Source organism: Heteronotia binoei, chromosome 16 (genome assembly GCF_032191835.1).
Source record: "Heteronotia binoei isolate CCM8104 ecotype False Entrance Well chromosome 16, APGP_CSIRO_Hbin_v1, whole genome shotgun sequence".
Classification (NCBI taxonomy): Eukaryota; Metazoa; Chordata; class Lepidosauria; order Squamata; family Gekkonidae; genus Heteronotia; species Heteronotia binoei.
This window is the reverse complement of record NC_083238.1, coordinates 1401202-1421720: the sequence shown is the minus strand read 5'-3', so window position 1 is coordinate 1421720 and position 20519 is coordinate 1401202. Positions and strand designations below refer to the sequence as shown.

The 20519-nt window shown below is 42.5% G+C and overlaps 1 protein-coding gene across 1 annotated transcript in view; it reads right to left on the bottom strand.

The window, feature by feature from the left end:
• Nucleotides 1–20519, bottom strand: part of ACMSD (aminocarboxymuconate semialdehyde decarboxylase) — a 232552-nt gene that overhangs the window by 5145 nt on the left and 206888 nt on the right. Inside the window, exon 9 of the mRNA XM_060257122.1 lies at nt 18742–18840. Within this exon, the coding sequence (XP_060113105.1) occupies nt 18742–18840 (99 nt within the window). The remainder of the gene's footprint in view (nt 1–18741; nt 18841–20519) is intronic.

Genomic DNA, 20519 nt, shown 5'->3' with positions numbered 1-20519 from the left:
AGGAAAATAAAATCTTTCAACAACCTTCCAGAGAATACTATTTTAGCCATCATGAAATACACCAACATCCCACATGAAGATTGATTACAAGCCTTAAAGAACAGTTTCTGACAACACCATAGCTGACTTTGCCACCAAACTTACATTTTGTTCTCACCCATAAACACATCAAATTTGGTGACAACTTGTACCTTCAGATCAATGGTACCATGGGCACCTGCATGGCACTACAGTACACCAGCATTTTTATGGCCAACCTGGAGCAACACTTCCTAAATTCCTGCCCACTCATACCTCTCTTATACCTGTGATACAGTGATGACATCTTTATTGTTTGGGCACATGGTAAAGAAGGCCTGGACATATTCCACCAGGCATTCAATGACTTTCATCCTACTATCAACTTGATAATTAACCAGTCTTTTCAAGAAATACATTTTCTGTACACTACTGTAAAAATACACAATGAACACATAGACACCATCTTATAACAGAAACCTACTGACTAACATATTTACATGCCTCCAGCTACCATCCTCTTTTTTTTTTTTTAATAAAGCCTCCAGCTACCATCCTAAACATACATGTCACGCTCTGGGAACCCCAGTTCAGTGAAGGAGGGGGTCAGGAGCTCCTGGGCATGATTTCTTTCATTCTGGTTAACACTCTCTCAAACCATGAGAGGAAGTAGGTTCAGTCACCTGAGTCTCTGTCCTTCATACCTGTGCTCCTTCTCTCTGGATATGATTCTTTGCAGAAAATGTGGAATGGCTTTTCCGTTAAGGTCTCTGTGCCTAGATAGACTACTTCCACAGTAGTCTGACTGGGCACAGAAACCTGAATGGAAAGTCCGTTCTGCATTTACTTTGCAGCTCTGCAAGCCCAGAATTGCTTCCTGCTTCAGCCTGCAAAGACAAGGAAGAAGGAACTGGGAACTTTAGCAGCCTTGGAGCTTCAAAGAGTGAGGACAGGAGGGGGAGAAAAGAGCCCCTGAGCCTGATTAAAGACCTGGGCGGGCTGGTTCTGGCCCATGGGCTGGACATTTGACACCCCTGTACGACACCATCTCAGGTTCATTCACTTGCTCATCTTCTAACATTGTATATGCCAATAAATGCCAACAATGCCCTTTGGTTCTCTACATAGGGCAAACTGGTCTTTCCCTATATCAAAGGATAAATGGACACAAATCTGACATTAGGAATTACAAAACTGAGAAACTTGTAGGAGAACAGTTCAACCTCCCATAACATTTAATGGGGGACCTCAAAGCAGCTGTTTGTATTGCAAAAGAATTTCAGAAACAGACTGGAATGAGTGACTGCTGAATTACAAGTTACCACAACACTCAGGACAATGGAACCCCCAAGACTTAACAGAGATATCAGGTTCTTATCTCACTACACATGCTAACATCATTCAGTTCTCTTATCTATTTGTAAACTCTTTTATTATGCTGTATGCTAATTTACTGCTATTCGTAAGTCTTACAATGAGTCTTCTGTTTCAATGCATCTGAAGACGTATGTATGTTTAATTACCAGCTAGGAGGGCTCTCCAGTCAGCAGTCTCCCTGGATTAAATGGGAGATCAAGAGAGATAACCCATGCATACCTCCTTGTGTGTTTTCTGCTGAAACTTTATAGACATCTCCCAGTTGAGAGCAATCTGAGGTCTGGAATTTCACCCTTGCTCCTGGATGCATTTGGAACCCTGATATGGACTAAAGCCTGACCACCTCTGCTTCTTAAGATTTATGGACTTAATTATCTATAGCCAAATAGAGAGGTTTTTTAAAAGACAAAAGAGATAATTCCCTTCTAAAGTAACCTCTCTTATGTGATTATAAAAACCTGTAAAGGACACTTCCGGGATCCGTCATCTTGGCTCCAGAGTTGTCTGCAGATTGTCTCCTGCAGCAACTCTAAGTCTGGCCATTGGAGGGGTGTCACAGAAGTGATGCCCCCATAGGAAAAGCCTGGAGGGCTTTTTCTTCGGCATGGGACCTTGGGGGGGGGGGAAGCGGCAACTGCCCTCTATGTTCTCCGTGCATCCTGAAGCTCCGCAGCCATGAAAGCTGGTAATCAGCAGGAAAATAATTTATTTATTTATTTATTTATTTATTTGATTTATATCCCGCCCTCCCCACCGAGGTGGGCTCAGGGCGGCTCCCGATCACTTTTATGCTTTCACTTTCTCCAGTGCATTTTTAAAACAGCATTTTTCCACTTCTAAAGCGATGACTCTACTTGACAAGTAGGTGTTTTAATTCTACTCCCTGATGGGTCACTCTGCATAACAACAAAAGACTAGCTCAAAAGACCAGCTCAAAAGGTTTCAAAAAGCTACGAGCAGTCTTAACTATTTAAACTGGATTGAATATAATCATCAAAATTGACCCGGACTATATTTGGATATATATCAAAGAGACTATCAAGAATTTGCAATACGATCTGTACACAAAAGAGATATACAGTAAAGAGCTCTGTCTCTATCACCTGACTGTATTTGAAAGAATGGTTACTAAAATTTTAGTTCAAGCTGTTATAGAACGGAACTAACAGGAGCTTGAAAAGAAAATACAATCTGATTTAAGAGACTGAGTTTTGATATGGCATTATTTAATGAAATGGCATATGGAAAAGATATTTGCGCAAATCTCAGCCTTCTGAAGGGAGATCTTATCTCATTTATGCAGCTCCTTAGAGATTATTTTATGCTGATAACTAATGATCTGAGGGAAGAAGATCCGGCAGCTAATGAAACGGTAAATCTGCAGGGGTCCAGTACGGCAGTGAAAGTAGAAGGGGAAACTGATATCTTGTGAAGCAAACAAAGGAAAAGTAAAATGGTCTCTTCTGATGCATTTTCAAAACTAGACCAGAAATTAAACTGCAGTAAAATCAAGCGGAGAAGGAAAAATGGCGATGAATTCTTCCCCCTGTGGTTGAGGGGGCAGGCCATGTTGAGAAAAGAAAAGCTGCGCTCCAATCAATAAATCTGGATTTGGAAGGCCATCCAAAAAAAGGATTTTGGGGGTTTTTTTCTGCTTTGGTGAATGGCTGAACAAGGAACTCTGACTAAGAAATGAAATGTGATACCAAAAGATAAACTATGATTAAATGGGCTGCCTCGGATACAATTTGGGCGCAGAAATCAAAGGAACTTAAAAGTTTTTAATCTTTGGGAAGAAGGACTCTGGAATTTGGGTTCTTTTTTTGGTTCCTTTCTTGATGAATAAACAAACATGTAACCATTAATAATGAACAGATGTTAAATTTTAAAATAATAAGGGAGATCTTGAAAAAGTAATGAGTGTAGTCAACATATTTCTCTATATAAGCAGTCTCACTAGATGTACTGACAGTTTGCCTGTTTAGTGAGACTGCTTATAATGATGTAAGAATAGGATCAAGGGTGAAAAAGCAGATAGCATAATTGCTATGGAATTTGGTAGATTTGGTAATCTGACAAACTTGCTTTTAATATGTAATTAGGAAAAATGGTTTAGATAGAGATAGACAAAATATTTTGTATTTTATGTAATTTGTATTTTATGTAATTTGCTATGGACAAAGAAATGATTTTTATGTGCTTCTTTTAATAAGGATTTTGCTAAATCAATAACTTTGTGCTTATTATAGGCGTGAGTTAAATTAGATAAATTTGACGTTGAGACAGTCTTGAAAGAAAAAATCTTTCTTAACTGCTTAATAATTTGTGCTCAAGAAGAACTGTTTAGATTTACATTGCTTTACTAGTTTATTTAAAAATATATATATTTTTTATTCTGGTAAAAGAAGAAAGGAAGGTAATATTTAAGGAGATTTGTATACTTGTAGGTAGAATCATCTGAGCATTTTATTGGGAGGTGGAATTACAATTGATATATTTGTACTGGTTCTTTCTGTTTTCCCCATTCTGTCAAGACCCCTTTTCCCACTTTTTTCCGCTTTTTATGTATTTTCTGCAATGCTTCTTTATTGTAGTTTAAATCAATAAAACTTTTAAATATATAAAAACCTGTAAAGAAACAGTAATTTTGACAAACAAAAATTATGAAATAAATGAAGGAGGGTCTAAATACTTTTCCTGTTTCTAATTTTTATTTATTTATTTATTTTGCTGAAAGTATGCTTGCATGAAAATTTTCTGGCTGTGAAGATAAATTTGTGATTAGAATGTCTCTATATTTACTCTAAAGGGTTACTTGTTATTTAATAAGACTCTTAGACACTCTAACTCTATTTGACCTTAGCTGCCATGGTGAAAGGATATAAACAGCTGACTAAAAGTGAAACTAACTGATTTCAAAACATTCTGGCACTTGGTGTTTTTGTACTTTTGTTGTCAGGGTGAAACACAGATTGCTCTATGGACCACCAATTGCTGACAGCTAAAAGTGGAACTATTTGATTTGAAATTATTCTTTCACCATTTCTGTATCCTTACATCTTTGACTCTATTTCAGGGGTGGCCAATGGTAGCTTTCCAAGGCTGGGGCTGATGGGAGTTGTAGGCAAAAAACATCTGGAGAGCTACCGTTGGCCACCCCTGCTCTATTTTATAATGAATACCGAAAAGACTCTTGATCAGCCTGTCACATCAGGTATGATGCAGAAATTACTTGAACAAATTGGATGCAGAATAGTGAGAAATATAGACCATCTTGGAAGCAGGATGGATGCCTTTGAGAAAATAATGGATGAGAGCTTGGGGAATTCTAAACAAGAAACCAAAGTTGAGGTGAAAAAGCCTAAAGGAATAATAGGGCATTTTAATATAAAGCAACTAAAAGAGTTCAAAACATAATAGCATTACTTTTATATGCAGCTAAAAATGTTATAGCAACCAATTGGAAAACAGAAAAAAACCCTAACTATTAATCTTTGGCATAAAAATATATAATGGTTAAAATTTATGAAAATATGAAACCTATAACTAATACAGATACTATATCAAATTTTGAGGCAATATGGCTCCCAATATTGGAATATTTAAATCAGCAGCGATTCCAGACATAATTAATATATTGCCACTATGGTAACAGTTTAATATATAGTGTATAAAACTATAGAATTAGTATAACATATTTTCTGATCTTGTACTTGTCAAACACTACTAGTAATCTTGTAAAACACAAACTGAATTATTGTATTATTTAGACATTAGAAGTTAGAAGATATAGGATTCATACCCCACCCTTCTCTCTGAATCTCAGAGTCTCAGAGCAATTTACAGTCTCCTTTACCTTCCTCCCCCACAACAAACACCCTGTGAGGTAGGTGGGGCTGAGAGAGCTCTCACAGAAGCTGCCCTTTCAAGGACTGGTCTGTGAGAGCTATCGTTAACCAAAGGCCATTCCAGCAGTTGCAAGTGCAGGAGTAGGGAATCAAACTTGGTGCCCATGCACTTACCCACTACGCCAAAATTGAACTTTAATTAAAAAAATATAATAATAATAGAGAACTAATAGGGCATTGTTGTACAGATCTATAAATCTGAATGTCCTTGACCAATGAAAGACGTACAGCCAGAGTCCAGGTGAAGGAGGAAAGGAAAAAAGTTTATTGTAATGAACTGAGAGCAGAGCTAGGCCAAAGCCTGCAATACCAAGCTGCTCTACCTTTGTTCAAAATGCTCACAATCTTATATACCCTTGATGACACCTTGGCACATGTTAGCATATACACACACTAATTGGCTGCAAAGTCCAGCATAATTTTATTCTGAGAGTCAGCTACAACCTACTGATACACTCTCCCAGGTTGGCAAAGCTCATTGGACAGGATTATGTCACAGAAAGAAATTCTACTTCACATGTGCTTTGACCAGATAAATTCAGTTTGGGCTCTCAAAGCCCCCTACTTCTATTGTTGCTTAACCCTTAAGGATGTGACTTGAGCATTGTTGCCTTAACCCTTAAGGATGTGACTTGAGATGCTTGTGGCCTTTCCAACGAAAGCTGTGACCCACAGTCCAGGGTTTTTTTTCCTGGAAAAAAAGATGTCAGAACTCTCAAGACAAAAATGAAGGATAAACACACAGGTGCCTGTCATGAACTTTAAAACATTTTTTTAGAATTTTGTTTCCACAAAGAGATTCTGGAACTCTGTTCTACCACATTCCCCCGGAAAAAAAGCCACGAGAAATCTATGATAAAGTGATTGCTGTAGATAATAGAATAGATGGGCAAAGAACTTGAGAGGCATTTGGATCTATCTACTCTCATAGATTGACAGAAATGCAATATTGTTTAATAGAACTCTGCTGTATTTGGGAAACTAATGCTAGGAGGTTCAAGACATCCTCACACCTATATTTCAGTAGATAATTGGATTGCATTTTTTCAGAATTTCTATTATGAACATATACAGTCCCCCTTTTGGCGGAATTTATTGAGAATCTCCTATTAAGCTCATATAGTGTGGGAAAGAAAGAAAGAAAGAAAGAAAGAAAGAAAGAAAGAAAGAAAGAAAGAAAGAAAGAAAGAAAGAAAGAAAGAAAGAAAGAAAGAGGCCCCTGGGTTAGATTGAATAAGGTGCTAAAAGAAAATGCAGATTGGTGGGCACAACTTCTTGCAACCTTGTACATCTATATTGATCAAACTAGTTGAATTCCAAAGCAGTGGGGGATTGCAATTGTTGTCCCGGTTTTTAAGAAGGGCAATAAAAATGATCCAGCAAATTATAGGCCTATAAACCTTTTAAATATCATCAGTAATATATATACAAGGCACCTTCTAGACAAATAAGAAACATGGCTGGAACGGGAAGATATTATCTCTTTAGAACAAGTGGGCTTTAAAATGGAAAGGCTGACGTCAGCACTGTTTGGTACTGCAACAGCTAATTGAAAAACATTCTGGAAAAGGCCCAACCTCTTGATTTGAAGGCAGCTTTTGATGCTATCTCAAGATGGAGGTTGTGGTAAAAACCAGAGTGTTCCATCATTTCTGCTGCCAACTACATGCTCTTGAGAAGGTCCAGTCTAAATTCCTCTGTAATATTTTACAGTTACCCCCAGGTGTACCATATGCCCTCCTATGTATTGAAACAGGTAAAATGAGAATAGAAGCCAGAATACTGATATCTTCTGTATATTAGTGGCTTAAAATCTATACTAATCAAAAAGGCCTTTTCCCACTAATAAGTCAAAAGCCTCATAACCCAAGGTGGATGCGTAAGGTAAATTCAACTTAGAATGAATGGAACTCTTCGCTGAGAATCTTTTGATGCAGAGCAGCACTCAGGCAAAAAGTACCATCAAGCAAAGGGTTCATGACATAGAGCAACAATGAGATCTAATACAAGTTCCTTCTTTCCTAGCCCTTATCTAGCCCAAATATGTAATGAATACAGCCAAATATCTTACTTATTTGGATGTCCCATCTTAATGAAGAGCTTTCACTATGACACATTTTGCAGTGATCCCCTCAAAGATTCTAAATGGGAAATATAGGAAGATTCCACATGGAGACATGTTCTATTAGAGAAGTGGAATCAGTGGTGGACTAGCCAGGGTGTCAGCTTGCCCAATGGCAAGTTTGCCCTCTTTAACATTAGACAATATGTTTAAAATGTAATTGACTTTTTAGTAGCTTGAAAATATAATAGGTTCCAATATTATTACTATAATGTAACTAAAATTTACATTGTATTACTATTTTAATGAAAAATTTAATAAAATCATTTTTGAGGATACTTTATATTTAATAATATAATAAATAACTCAAAAAATAATTCTGATTCAGGTTATGTTAGGCCAATACATATGTTATATAGGCTTGGATCAGATTGTATCTATTGTATCTGTGCAATGAATCTTAGCCTGGGATTATGACATGCAGCCAGAGTCAATTTATTGAGCTATTGCATAGATCGCAAAGACAGCAAATATTTTTCATTGCGTCCCCACTCCTTCCTTTTATTTTTCCGCTTAGATAGTGTGTGTGTTTTCTCTTAGATAGTGTGTGCAGATGGTGACTGTAGCCATGAAATTAAAAGACGTTTGCTCCTTGGGAGGACAGCTATGGCAAACTTGGGCACTATAGTAAAAAGTAGAGACATTACCCTGCCAACAAAAGTCCGTATAGTCAAAACGGTGGTATTCCCAGTAGTAATGTATGACTGTGAGAGCTGGACCATAAGGAAGGCTGAGCGCAGAAGAATAGATGCTTTTGAGATGTGGTGCTAGAGAAGAATCTTGAGAGTCCCTTGGACTGCAAGAAGATCCAATCAGTCATTCCTAAGGGAAATCAACTCCCTGGAAGGTCAGATGCTGAAGCTGAAGCTCAAATACTTTGGCCACTAAATGAGAAGGGAGCACTCACTGGAGAAGATCCTGATGCTGGGAAAAACAGAAGGCAAAAGAAGAAGGGGACGGCAAAAGATGAACCTGAAGCAGGGGGAGGGCCTCCAAACCAGGGAATCTCCTGTCCCCACCTGGGGATTGGCAGCCCTAATTAGGAGACATCATAGATGTAAACTGGGGGGGGGAGACTCAGGAGCTTGACCCTCCCCCCGGGCAACCAATACAGGATTTAGGGAGTCAGGCCTCCCCCAGGCATAGTGACGAACTCCACTGAGTGTATGAAAATGTTTTCCAGTCCATTTTAGGTTTTCAAGGAGAGATAATGAATGGGGTAATGGATCCTGTGAACAAATGCATTTTTCTCCTGGGATATTGTCAGGCAGGAAAAGCCCCCACTCTGTGTGTTATTCCTCTGGGCTGGAAAGAAGGATATTAGCAGAGTAATGATCTCCCATGCTCACCTTCTTACAAATGCTAATTGAGCTAGCACAGATGCACAATGGTTAGATAGATGGAGAAACTTCTCTCCCCTTTCTTATTGTGGAGGTATCTAGTGCTAGAGAGTTTTCAGGAAGACAGATCTCTGAAGACAAAACTTCTTTGGCAAACCTGGATCAAGGGGGTGGGGAAAGAGATTTGGTAGCCTTCCTGGCAATAGGATGCTCTTGCAGCACATCTATCAGGAGAGATAGACGAAACAACTGAGATCTAAGAAAGGTGGCTATTTTGTCCATCCACCCAGCAGATCTAGAGCATTGAAGGACGCTTGATATTGTAAGGTATAGCCCTTAGCCTTGGCTGGCTACACTCACTTTTAACGTAACAACAGTCATACTGCAGGCTCTTTGGTGGATTCAACATACTTGCTGGTAGGGTGGCCATAATATCTGCAGGCCAGCCAGGGACACCTTGAAGGGGCAATGAATGTGTGTGTGCGTGCGCAAAGCGCGTGCCGCCGCAAACAGGAAGTGACGTCACTTCCGATGACATCGTGCCACTGCCGGAAACAGGAAGTGACATCACTTCCTGTGATATCGTTTCCCCCGCGCCGCCTGCCGGAAGCAGGAAGTGACCAACGAGCTGCGCTGCCCCAAGGACTGAACTCCTGGCCCCACAGCCAGCTCCGCCCTCGTGGCCCTCCAGCTCGAGTGCTGTCAAGCCCATGGCCTGCGCTGCTGGGGGAGGGGCAACCTACAACGTGCCCCCCGCCGCTCCCCTCCCCCTCCCCCCGCCGCCCAGACCCCGCCCTCCCTTCTCACCGAGGTATCGCCTCCGCAGCAGGCCGGGCTCCTCTAGCCCCAAACTCCGCTTCCTCACATCCCACAGGAGGTGGGTGCAGCACCCCCGGGACATGGCACCGCGCTCTAACAAGAGGGCAGCCCTCTTGTTACTTTCCTGTCATGGGTCCACATACTTTGACAGAAACCTTTGCACGCTGGCAAGCCAAAAAGCTTCACCTCATTGGACAAAGTGTCTCAAATGACCCATTGGAACCAGAAGCAAAAGAACTGAACCTCAACAAAACCTCAAAACCCAAGCATACTCCAAATCACACCCAGAAGCTCAGAAGAGATTGCCTACAGTACAAACCTATGCCTGTTCACTCAGAAGTCACTCCTGCAGAGCTCAATAGGGTTTACTCACAAGCAGTGTTCTCTCTAAGCGGAGTTAGCATGAGCTAGCTCACAGATTTTTAGCCTCCAGCTCACAGATTTTTGTCTTAGTTCAGGAAGGATGACCCCAGAGCACAATAATTTATGCAGTAGCTCACAACTTTAATTCCAGTAGTTCACAACTTTAACGCCTGTAGCTCACAAAATAGCATTTTTGCTCACAAGACTGCAGCTTAGAGGGAACGCTGCTCACAAGACAAGGCTGAAACCTGGGTTTTATTTACACCTTGTACCCAAAAAAATATTTTTAAAGGGGACCATGAGCACATGATGTCCCACGCTCGGATATTCATTGCAAGACATACAGAAGCCAAACCTCCAAAAGCAGACTTTACACTCAGACACAAAATAGGGAAACTTGTACAGTTTAAAACACACCACGTCCCTTTTGGTTTAAAGCAAGGGAAGTGATGCTTTTTTAAAGAAAGAAAGAAAGAAAGAAAGAAAGAAAGAAAGAAAGAAAGAAAGAAAGAAAGAAAGAAAGAAAGAAAGAAAGAAAGAAAGAAAGAAAGAAAGAAATTGCACAGGCTGACAACATTTTGAACACAGAGGAAACAACATTGTTGGCTGAGGGGTGGGGTGGGGGGAAATAAATTCCCAGCTATACCAGAAATGTCAAGACACAAAAAACCAACACCACCAAGAACTACGGCGTTACACGGAAACAGAATGGCTTTGATGTGCATCTTCGTTCCTTTTCTCTCTTTGAAATGGGAAGCTCTTTTGGCAACCCTCCCCCCCCCCATGTAGACCGAGCTGGCTTCTCTGCTTGCACGCCATTTGCAGCGGCTGCCTGCCTTCAGTCGAACAGACCCCCGGCGGCCATCTGGTCTAGGAAACCGCGTGCACAGAGCACGGAGCACGACCAGCCCCGACATTCAGGGGGATGACTCAGTGGCAGGAAGAAGCCGCCAGTAACAGGTTCCTCCTGCTGCTGCTGCGCCCGGGAGGGGAGAGGAGAAAGTTGCAAGTCCGAAGGCAGCCCCGGCCACCCGGGAGGAGGCGGAGCAGAGAGGGAAGAAGAAGAAGAAGGGACCACACCGGGGCGGCTGCAGAGCTGCAAGCGAACCACCCCCCCCCCCAGCTTCTCTCTCCAGCCCGGGCGTGTTGGATTGAGGAGCACGCTGCCCTCCTCGCCTCGCCTCTCTCTCTGCCCAACCCCCCGACAGAGGGAGTTGCGCACAGGCAGAGCAGCCGGCGCAGGACTTCTCCCAGGGACCTCTCACCAGTGTGCCCTCTAAGCTGAGTGAGCGGGAGCTGGCTCACAGGTTTTTAGCCTCCAATTCACAGCTTTTTGTCTCCGCTCAGGAAGGAGGGCCCCAGAGCACATGAAGTGATGCAGCAGCTCACAACTTTAATGCTGCAAGCAGCTCACAAAGTAATTGTTCTGCTCGCATGATTGTGCAGCTTGGAGGGAACGCTGCCCCAAACTAGTTTATTTCGCCCTTCTCTCCCCCTCCCCCCGCACCCCCGACTTTGGCTCCTGCTCCGCTCCCCCTTGGATCACCGCGAGGAAAGTTCAGCCAGCAGTGGGGAGGTGGGGTGGGGACTCTCTTTAACCCTTTCCTGACTGGGCGACTTGTGTGTCTGTGAAGGAGGGGTGTTCTTGCTCTGCTTCTGCGAGGCGGAGAAGGACGGCAGGTCGACCGAAGGCACTGCGTTACCAGTCACCACACTCACCATGGCGGCGGGATTTTGGCGAACCTGGGATTTGATTGGTCCCGGGTGAGCCAACCCGTGAGGCGGGAATTTGGGGGCAGGGGCGGGACTTTCCCGGGTGGGCGGGACGATCTGGCCACCCTACTTGCTGGGTTTCAATTTACATTTGGGGGGAAAGTTGCATTGGGCATGGATTCAGGTGGGGTAGTCATGTTGGTCTGAAACAACAGAACAAAGTTTGAGTCCAGGGGCACCTTTAAGAACCAACTAAGTTTTATTCCTCTGGGCATCATTATAATCATTTAGATTACACACACCCACACACTTATTTTATCTGACAGGAGGGCTTTTTTTTGCTATTAATCATTGATCCTATTTATTGTTTTACTGTTGTTGGTTTTATGATGTAAGCCACCCTGAGCCACCCCCTTTTATTTATTAATTTTATTAATTTTAGAATTTTAATTAAATTGTTAAATTAGTTATTGTTTCGAATATCATTGTATAATTTACTGTATTGATTTAATGTTGTTAGCTGCCCTGAGCCTGCTTCAGCGGGGAGGGCGGGATACAAATAAGATGACGATGACGACGACGACGACGACGATGATGATGATGATGATGATGATGATGATGATGATGATGGAAATTGAAAAATCTACACCCCAAAGAGACATCCCATTTGGGTAAAATTTTATCCTTATGAAACATGCATTTAAAAAAAAAATCACCTAGTCAATATGGCTTTTGATATTCTCAGCTGTAATAAATTGTGCATTTTTCTTTTTGGCCATATTGATCTCCTGTGCCCCTGAATTAGTTGTACAGGCTAATTATACAAAAGTCAGTATTTCTTCCTTTGGGTTCTGTCTACAGTGTTCCATGAGGGCCTAGAGGGCAAGGAGAGGCCTACCTAGTGAGGCCTAGAGGGACTGGGAAAGCCTACATCAATTAGCTTCTCTCCCTCTGATTGGGTGAAAGCAGTTTTGGAAAGAAACTGATCCAGAGGAGGATGGGACCTGGTAGGAGAGGATAAATAGACCTGACTAGAGATGGAAGCTGGTTATCTCCAGAAGACTGAGCTGGAGGGAGCTTCAGCAAGACAGTTTTTTCCCTCACCTGGAACTGGTGTGACTTAATACAATGTTAACAGAAGTAGGAATGCTAAGACATTAGGACTTACTTGATTTCTACCACCTGTACTGTTTTTCACCATCACACCAAAATTATTGTTTATAACTAGGGTTGCCAAACTAACTCAGAAAATACCTGGGGACTTTGGGGGTGGGACATGAGGTCGGAATGAGACATGAAGTTCAAATGTAAAATGCCAAAGCAAGAGAGGCTAGCCCAGGGGTGGCCAAACTACAGCTCGGGAGCCACATGTGGCTCTTTCACACATATTGTGTGGCTCTTGAAGCCCCCCCACCCCCGGTTGGCTGGCTTAGAGAGAATATTTGTTTCATCAAATCACTTCTCCAAGCCAGCCTGCAGCTTGGAGAATGCATTTAAAGTTAAAGCTGCTTTCTTTCTACCTCTCCCTCCCCCAGCTATTTTCCTTCCTTCCTTCCTTCCTTCCTTCCTTCCTTCCTTCCTTCCTTCCTTCCTTCCTTCCTTCCTTCCTTCCTTCCTTCCTTCCTGTGGCTCTCAAACATCTGATATACAGTCTATGTGGCTCTTATAGTGAGCAAGTTTGGCCACCTTTGGGCTAGCCCAAATGATCATAACCTTGAGGGATACTGCCAGGGCAAAAGCATTTATAAATCTCAATGACCAATAGGCTACTGTACAGGAGCAAACTGTTCGGCACAGTGTTATAACTGAGATGAACTTTACTAAAAGACTGGTAATCCAATCCAGAACTTCATAAGTAACCAAGGTTGTTAAAAGTACTGTAATTGTTAAAATTGTTGTTAATAATATATACATCTGTGAAGAAATGCCTTGCCTCCTGGAGAGGTGGTAAGTCAGCTTTTATTCTGTCTCTGATGGCAGTGACAAGTAGGAAGGGTGGAGGAAGGTAGCCCCTGGCATTACAGGAGTATCTGGGCTACCTCTTAAAAGATGCTAATAGAGGTACTTGAAGAGACAATGGGCATCCTCCTCCAGGCAGGATTCAGAAGCAAAGTGGGGAGGGCATTGGGCTAGAGCAGCCCCAGAGACCATCTCCAGGAATGAGCTGGAGATTTCCCAGAGTGCATGGGGTTTCCCAGAATGCCTACCAGAAAGGAGGCTTCCTGGGGACAACAGGAAAAGAAGCCTAAGCCTGGTGTCAGGCACTGGAAAGCTTTCATGTTATGATATGATGCTGTGTTCAAACTGCAATGTGTTGCTTGACCTAACTGACTCCTTTTTCTAACATTTGCTACTAACCCCAAATAGAAACCTTGCATATCAAAGTAGAAGTGAAGCTGTTACTAACCCTACTGTGAATTCCTGTCCTTGGTACTAACAGGCAACAACCCTTTGAAGATAAAATGCCTCAGGGACAGCTAGCAAGGCTGTTCCTGTGAGAATGGGAACCACAACGAGATAAGGGAAAGCAAATGTGTGAAATGTATCACTATAGTGTGGGAATGTAGATTTGTTTAGAAAACCTTTGATGTGCCTCTAGTTAAAACATCTATGCTCTTGGAGAGAGTATCAGTTCCAATGTATCCATGCTCAGAAACCATGAACTATCAAATAAAGTCTTAACATTGTAACAAATGGAAGTCTGCTTAATTTGAAGTTCCATTGTTTGACACCTGGGTGCACCAGGTAACAAGGGGTGGAGAGTGATGTAAAGTGGGTGGAGTGAGAGGATTAGTAAAAGTGTTTGCTCTGAAGAGCAGGGGGCCATTCTCTCTTGGAGCTGGGTCTGGAAGACAACGGAGCCGCCCTGAGCCATCCGTGGGAAGGGCGGGATATAAAGTCTAAATAAATAAATAAATAAATACTCTCCAGCCAGTGGCCAGCAGCCATATTTGACCATGTGGCTGGGCCTGGCTGGCTGTAGGAAGCCTGAAGCATTGAGGTATCATTAGAACCTTTTTGTAACTTACTAAGCTTAGATGTGCCTGCTCTGCTTAAACATCTGGTATGGCAAGTTTTGAAACCAGGGACAGAAGGATGCGTTTCACACCAACTTTAATTTGTTCTTCTGGTTGCTGATTGTGCGCTGTGCTAAGATTATGCTTGTAACTTTTCACTTTTTTGAAATAAACCTTTTACTATTTTGAAGGCTGACAGTAAAGCTCTGTACCATATAGTTCTCAAGCCGCCTTAGACCATGCTACTGTAAGAGGAGAGTCCCGGGAAGGAGGAAGGCATGCAGTTGGCAAGGGTGCCAATCCTCCAGGGGTCTCCTAAAGAAGGACTTTGGTCTCTGTGATAACCAAGTGCTGGGTAGCAGAGGACCTTGAGGTCAGGCCTCGGAAGTGGAAGTGGGATTCGGAGTCCTGTTCCTCTCAGTCAGGAACCCCTAAATTGAACAGGTGGTGGGAGCGTGCCCTAGTGGCAGGAAGAAGAATATCTTCCTCCAGGAGTTGGCAACCCAAGAGGGAGCTGATGGGACCAGGTCTGAAGGTCGAATCGGGCCAGTTCCGTCACAACATCTATAAAACATATTTCCATTGAAGTGTTCTTGTGACGAGGTCCATTATGTATTTCTAGCATGTTGCTATCCATTGAAAAGGAACTGTTAGATGAATTGGATACAGAAGCAGTTCTTGACAGATTTGCACAATCATCTAGTGCAGAGTTTCCCAGACTTTCCCCCCCCGCCCCATGGCCTGGTTATTTTTGCACTTCTCCTTCATGGCCCACTAAAATTTGAGGGTGGAGCCAGGAGACTTAGAGGGTGGAGCTGAGAGACAGGAATTATGTCATTTCCTGTGGTGTCAAGGGCCAAGTGATGTCACTTCTGGGGCACACTGAACCAAAACTCTACCATTTCCTGTGATGTCACTTCCAGGGCACTCCCCCAAACCTGCCTCTTCTTCTGAAGTAACTTCATTTTCAGAAAAATCTCTCTGAAACTCATGCTGAGCCAAAATGGGGGTGGAAAGTAGGTGGTCCTCTCTTTCCACCCCCACACCTTCATGCACCTATCTGTTTGTGTGTTCCTCTCCAGATTGCAAGCACTCCTAATGCCCATGTTCAATTGCCTGCACCACCTACACATCCCTTCCTCAACAGCACTGGCCAGAGTGTATGCAGTTGGGAGTGCTGTTAGCATTGCCATCAGGAATGCCAGCACTGTGTACCACCCACACTGGGCCCTGGCAGCTGCTCTACCTCAAAACATGCTGACACATTTGGTAGGCCCTTCCTCCAGCTGCTACTACTGGAACCCTGCCTCAAACTACAACCAAGCTTGCTTGGTTTCAAGAAAATCTTTCAACAGCTATTTTTCATAGTTTTCTTTGGTTGAAACACTGGGAAATTGTTGTGAAAGGTAGCAGAGAATTGTACTTCAAATAATGAATTAATTTCAAGTTATATGAAGTTCATACAAGCTTTTCTGCAGTTATCCCAAAAAGGATATTTATGAGGGACTTGCAGCTTTTTACTGGCCGTGTTTCCCATGCCTTTAAAAGCAACCTGTTGTGCAGATACTTTCATCCTTTTTAATATCTACAGGAGGAGATTAATTTTGGTGTCAGATAGCTGTTAAAAGAAGGACCAGTAAAATGGTGCCAAGTTCATAGTACCATCACTTCCAGTGCTGTTGAGCTATACCATAGAAATCTCCAATAATCTCTTTCTGCCCCACACTTCTCACTCTCACCCACTCACACAGAAATCTCATAGAAGGCAAGCTGGCTGCAACTGGGGGTGCCAAATTTTCATTGGCAAAGCTCCTATGTCTGCAACAACAGTACGATTAACAGAAAAGTTTCATACAGTAAAAATGGAAGGAAAGAAAGAATGAAATGGAAGGAAAGGAAAAGAAAGACATGGAAAGAAAGAACATTAGTATAAGAGGAGCCATGTTGGATCAGTCCAAAATTCCCTCATACAATGCCCAAAAAGCACTAGAATGTCCACCAGTGGGGCCAGGGCACTAGAAGCCCTCCCACTGTTGCTTCCCCCCTCTCAGCACCAAGAATACAGACAGAGCATTACTTGTAGGGAAAGAAAGAAAGAAAGAAAGAAAGAAAGAAAGAAAGAAAGAAAGAAAGAAAGAAAGAAAGAAAGAAAGAAAGAAAGAAAGAAAGAAAGAAAGAAAGAAAGAAAGGGGGGCAAAGGGGAAAAAAGCCTTCCTCACCATCAGATGACCCCAGCCAGCAACAATTCTGCCCAGGAGTTGTTTCATAAGAAAAAAAAAAAAGCTACTGGAATGCCCACTCCCTGCCCCTCCTGGCTGAAAAAAACACACACACCCTTCTTTGCCACCCAGACCTCCCAGGGAAATCTCCCCAAAAGAACATACTGCAAGGCACATGAAAGCTCATACCTTGAAGAACACTTCATGGGTCTAAAGTGCCAGTGGATGCCAGCTTTTCTCTCAAACACTGGGAGCAGGGGAGATGGAAGGAGAGGCAGCCCAGCTCCTCTCTGCACAACATAGAGATGGGGCGGGGCTAGCTTTGGCTTTTCTTGTGACCCGGTAGTGAGGCTTCTGTGGCCCGGTACCAGGTCATGACCCTACAAATGGGAACCACTGATCTAGTGAATTCAAACGATTGCTCTTAATATAGTGGACTGCATGAAATACGTTTTTGAACTACCTGTTGATGTGTTAAATTTTCAGTACAAGCAAACTATTTAAAAATATCAACCATTTATTTAAAATAAAAAACAATTTGAAAATTCAATTATAGCAATAGTATCTACTGTATACTGTCAGTAATGTACGCTGTAATTACTAAACAATATACATTTATTTCATAAGTTTTAATTGTACTTTTTTCCCACTTAAGTGTTTTTTCAAAATTTTATTTATTTATTATAAAAATTAAATTATAGCTTTATAGTTGTGGGTGGGCCCCCTTTGTCTCCTCCTGGCAACCAATATTTTTAGACCCAGTCCGCCACTGAGTGGAATTGATGGTCCATATGTTCTTTCAGTGCCCATTCCATACATTTATTTCCCCATTTCTAGACAGACCAACAGTGGATGCAGATAAGGCATGCCTGGAGAGACTTCTAATTAATGAAAACCTGATTATCTCCAGGCAAGTAGCCAAATTTGCTCCCACTTGGTAAAATATCACAATATGAAGCATGAGCATGTATAGTTTTTTACCTGTATGATTCAAAATTATTTTATATATATTAATTTTAGACTTACCTTAGATTTTGGGATTGTTATATTTTGTAAAAAATTTTTAGTTTAATGTCAAAACATATGTTTTGTGCTGGAAGTAATCTCAGTTTTAATAAGAATGTACTTTTATGATAAATGGTCTTTGGCCACAAATAAAAACATTCATTCAAAAGGATGCACATTTCCCAAAAGTGGGGGAAATTATTTGATAATACAATTTACAGGGTGTTAGAAGTGCCAGCAAATGGAGAGTTGGATTAGATGGGACCAAGAAGGAAGTTTGCTTTCCATGGTTTTGCCTGGCTGTAAGTGACATTCACTCTATATGTTTCCTGAGTCTTGTAGAAACATATAAGAATTCCCTTGCTAGATCCAGCTAATCCAGCATTGTATTTCCAATAGCAGCTATCCAGATGCCCAAGAGTATCCACAAGCAGGACATGCTTGTGATGGTTCTGTTGTTTTGGCTCTAGTGCCTGATATACAGAGGTTTACTGTGATGTCAGATGGGGACCTCTATTTCTTTACACTGTTATTTGAACCCCTTTCTCATTGGACTAAATACAATGGTTGGTTCCAACAGGACAGAAATTCAGATACTGCTTATTTGGTCATAAATGAACTCACTGAAATATGCCTGACAACTTGCAGTAGGTTTGAGCAAGTAAAAATGGGGTTCTGTCTTCACATTCCTTGTGTGTTATAGTATGTGCATACATGTTACTCAAGCTGATAAAGGAGGAAATGGAACTTTTGGGGTTAAGAAGAAACTCCCATATCAGCACTTTTTGAAACATATTCTAAAATAGCAGTTTATATTTTGAAACAACAAAAGAAATTCACCTTTAGATCCTCACCAAACTGCTCCATGGAATCAATTAGTTTTCCAGGTTCTTGTTCCCCTAGTGGAAAAGGATAATCTGTTCCCAGCATCACCTTGTCCTGCAAATAGAAATAAACAGTGGATGGCACTATTAGGATCTATTAGATACAATTTTTTAAATTTTCTACATTTTGACTGAAAGCATGACCTTTGTGTAGATTAACACATAATTTTGGCGTTTTTAATGCATAGCATGCAATTCAGAGATTACATGTGATGATGGGATTCTGTGAATAAAATGTATTTAACTCTTAAAAAGCAGTAGCTGAGAAGGGGTATAGATCAGCAAAAGAGTGTGAGGAAAACTTATAGAGCAATTCTGAGCCATGCCAGTGCTGCAACGGCCCGCCATAGCACATGGGTGATGCCACTAGTCAGCTCTTTAAGGATAAGTTACGCAGAGTGTTATAGCTGCAGTACTGCAGTTCTAAGCTCTGCTCATGACCTGAGTTTGATCTCCGGTGGAAGCCGGTTTCAGATAGCTGGCTTGAGGTTGACTCAGCCTTCCATTCTTCCGAAGTCGGTAAAATGAGTACGCAGCTTGCTGGGTGGAAAAATGTAGATGACTGGGGAAAGCAATGGCAAACCACCCCATAAAAAGTCTGCTGTGAAAATGTGAAAGCAACGTCACCCCAGAGTTGGAAACGACTGGTGCTTGCACAGGGGACCTTTCCTTTCCCTACACTGTGGTGGAGCAGGGGGGAAAGTATAGTTGGCTTCTTGTGAGGCTGCATCCAGGTGATTCTGCTGCAGCATGGCCTCATGGCATAGTGTTGAGGCAGGGGCAGCATGAGGGGCAGGGCACTTTGGGTCGAAGGGAACAGCCAGTCACAGGGTAGATGCCATTCCATGTCACAGCTAGGGGGTGGGGAAAGGTGGCTCAGGAGAGTCCCATTCTCCTTTCCTACCCCACCCCTGATAGAGGCCCACAGCAATGACAGGCATGCAGTTGCCTAACTCTGGGAGCCCCTGTGATCCCGTGCCCCCCTGTGCTACTTGTGCAGCTGCCTTCCCTGCTGGGTGCCAGAGGACCCCCTTCCTGGAGCAGGCACACTGTTAAGAGTCTCATCCATGCGCTAATTCATTAGCAACTTTCCCCCCTGTGGCTTGCATCATTCCCCTCTTCTCTGTGCTCATAACAACTCCATGAGGCTGGTGGTCAGGCTGAGGGTGTGCATCTGGCTCAAGGCTTCCCACCTAGCTTCCATAGTACAAGTGGGGAACAGAATCTGGATCTCCCAGGTCCAGCCTCCTTCTCTAGTCACGATGATAAGCCAACTTATTCACCCAGACCACCCTCAGGTCCCTCTCCCCTCCACACAGACGTCTGTGAGGTGAGTGAAAGAACCTGTCTATGTAGTTGGGTCTCTGCTATTGACTAGTGGGACCTGCACAACTCTCCCCTAGCACCCTCCCTCTTAGACATTTCTTCAGGAAGCCTGCAGACGGAGTGGCAAATGGGGCAGAGAGGGAGTGTGGCAGGGAGGGGTGTGGAGCTCCTGTTGAAGCAGAGAAATAACGAAGTCCGCACATTGCTGTGTTGAAATGATTTACTTTGACATCAAAGCAGAACTTAGCTGGGCATAGGCCTCTAAAATGACTAAATTAAAGTTATTTTCATACAAACCATTTTTGTCACACCCAAAACAAGCAGGCAAGCCCCCAGGCTTATCTATTCAACATGCCCCACCTTCCTGTAATTTCTAGTATTTTTCCACTCCTCTGTCCCCCTGCTTAT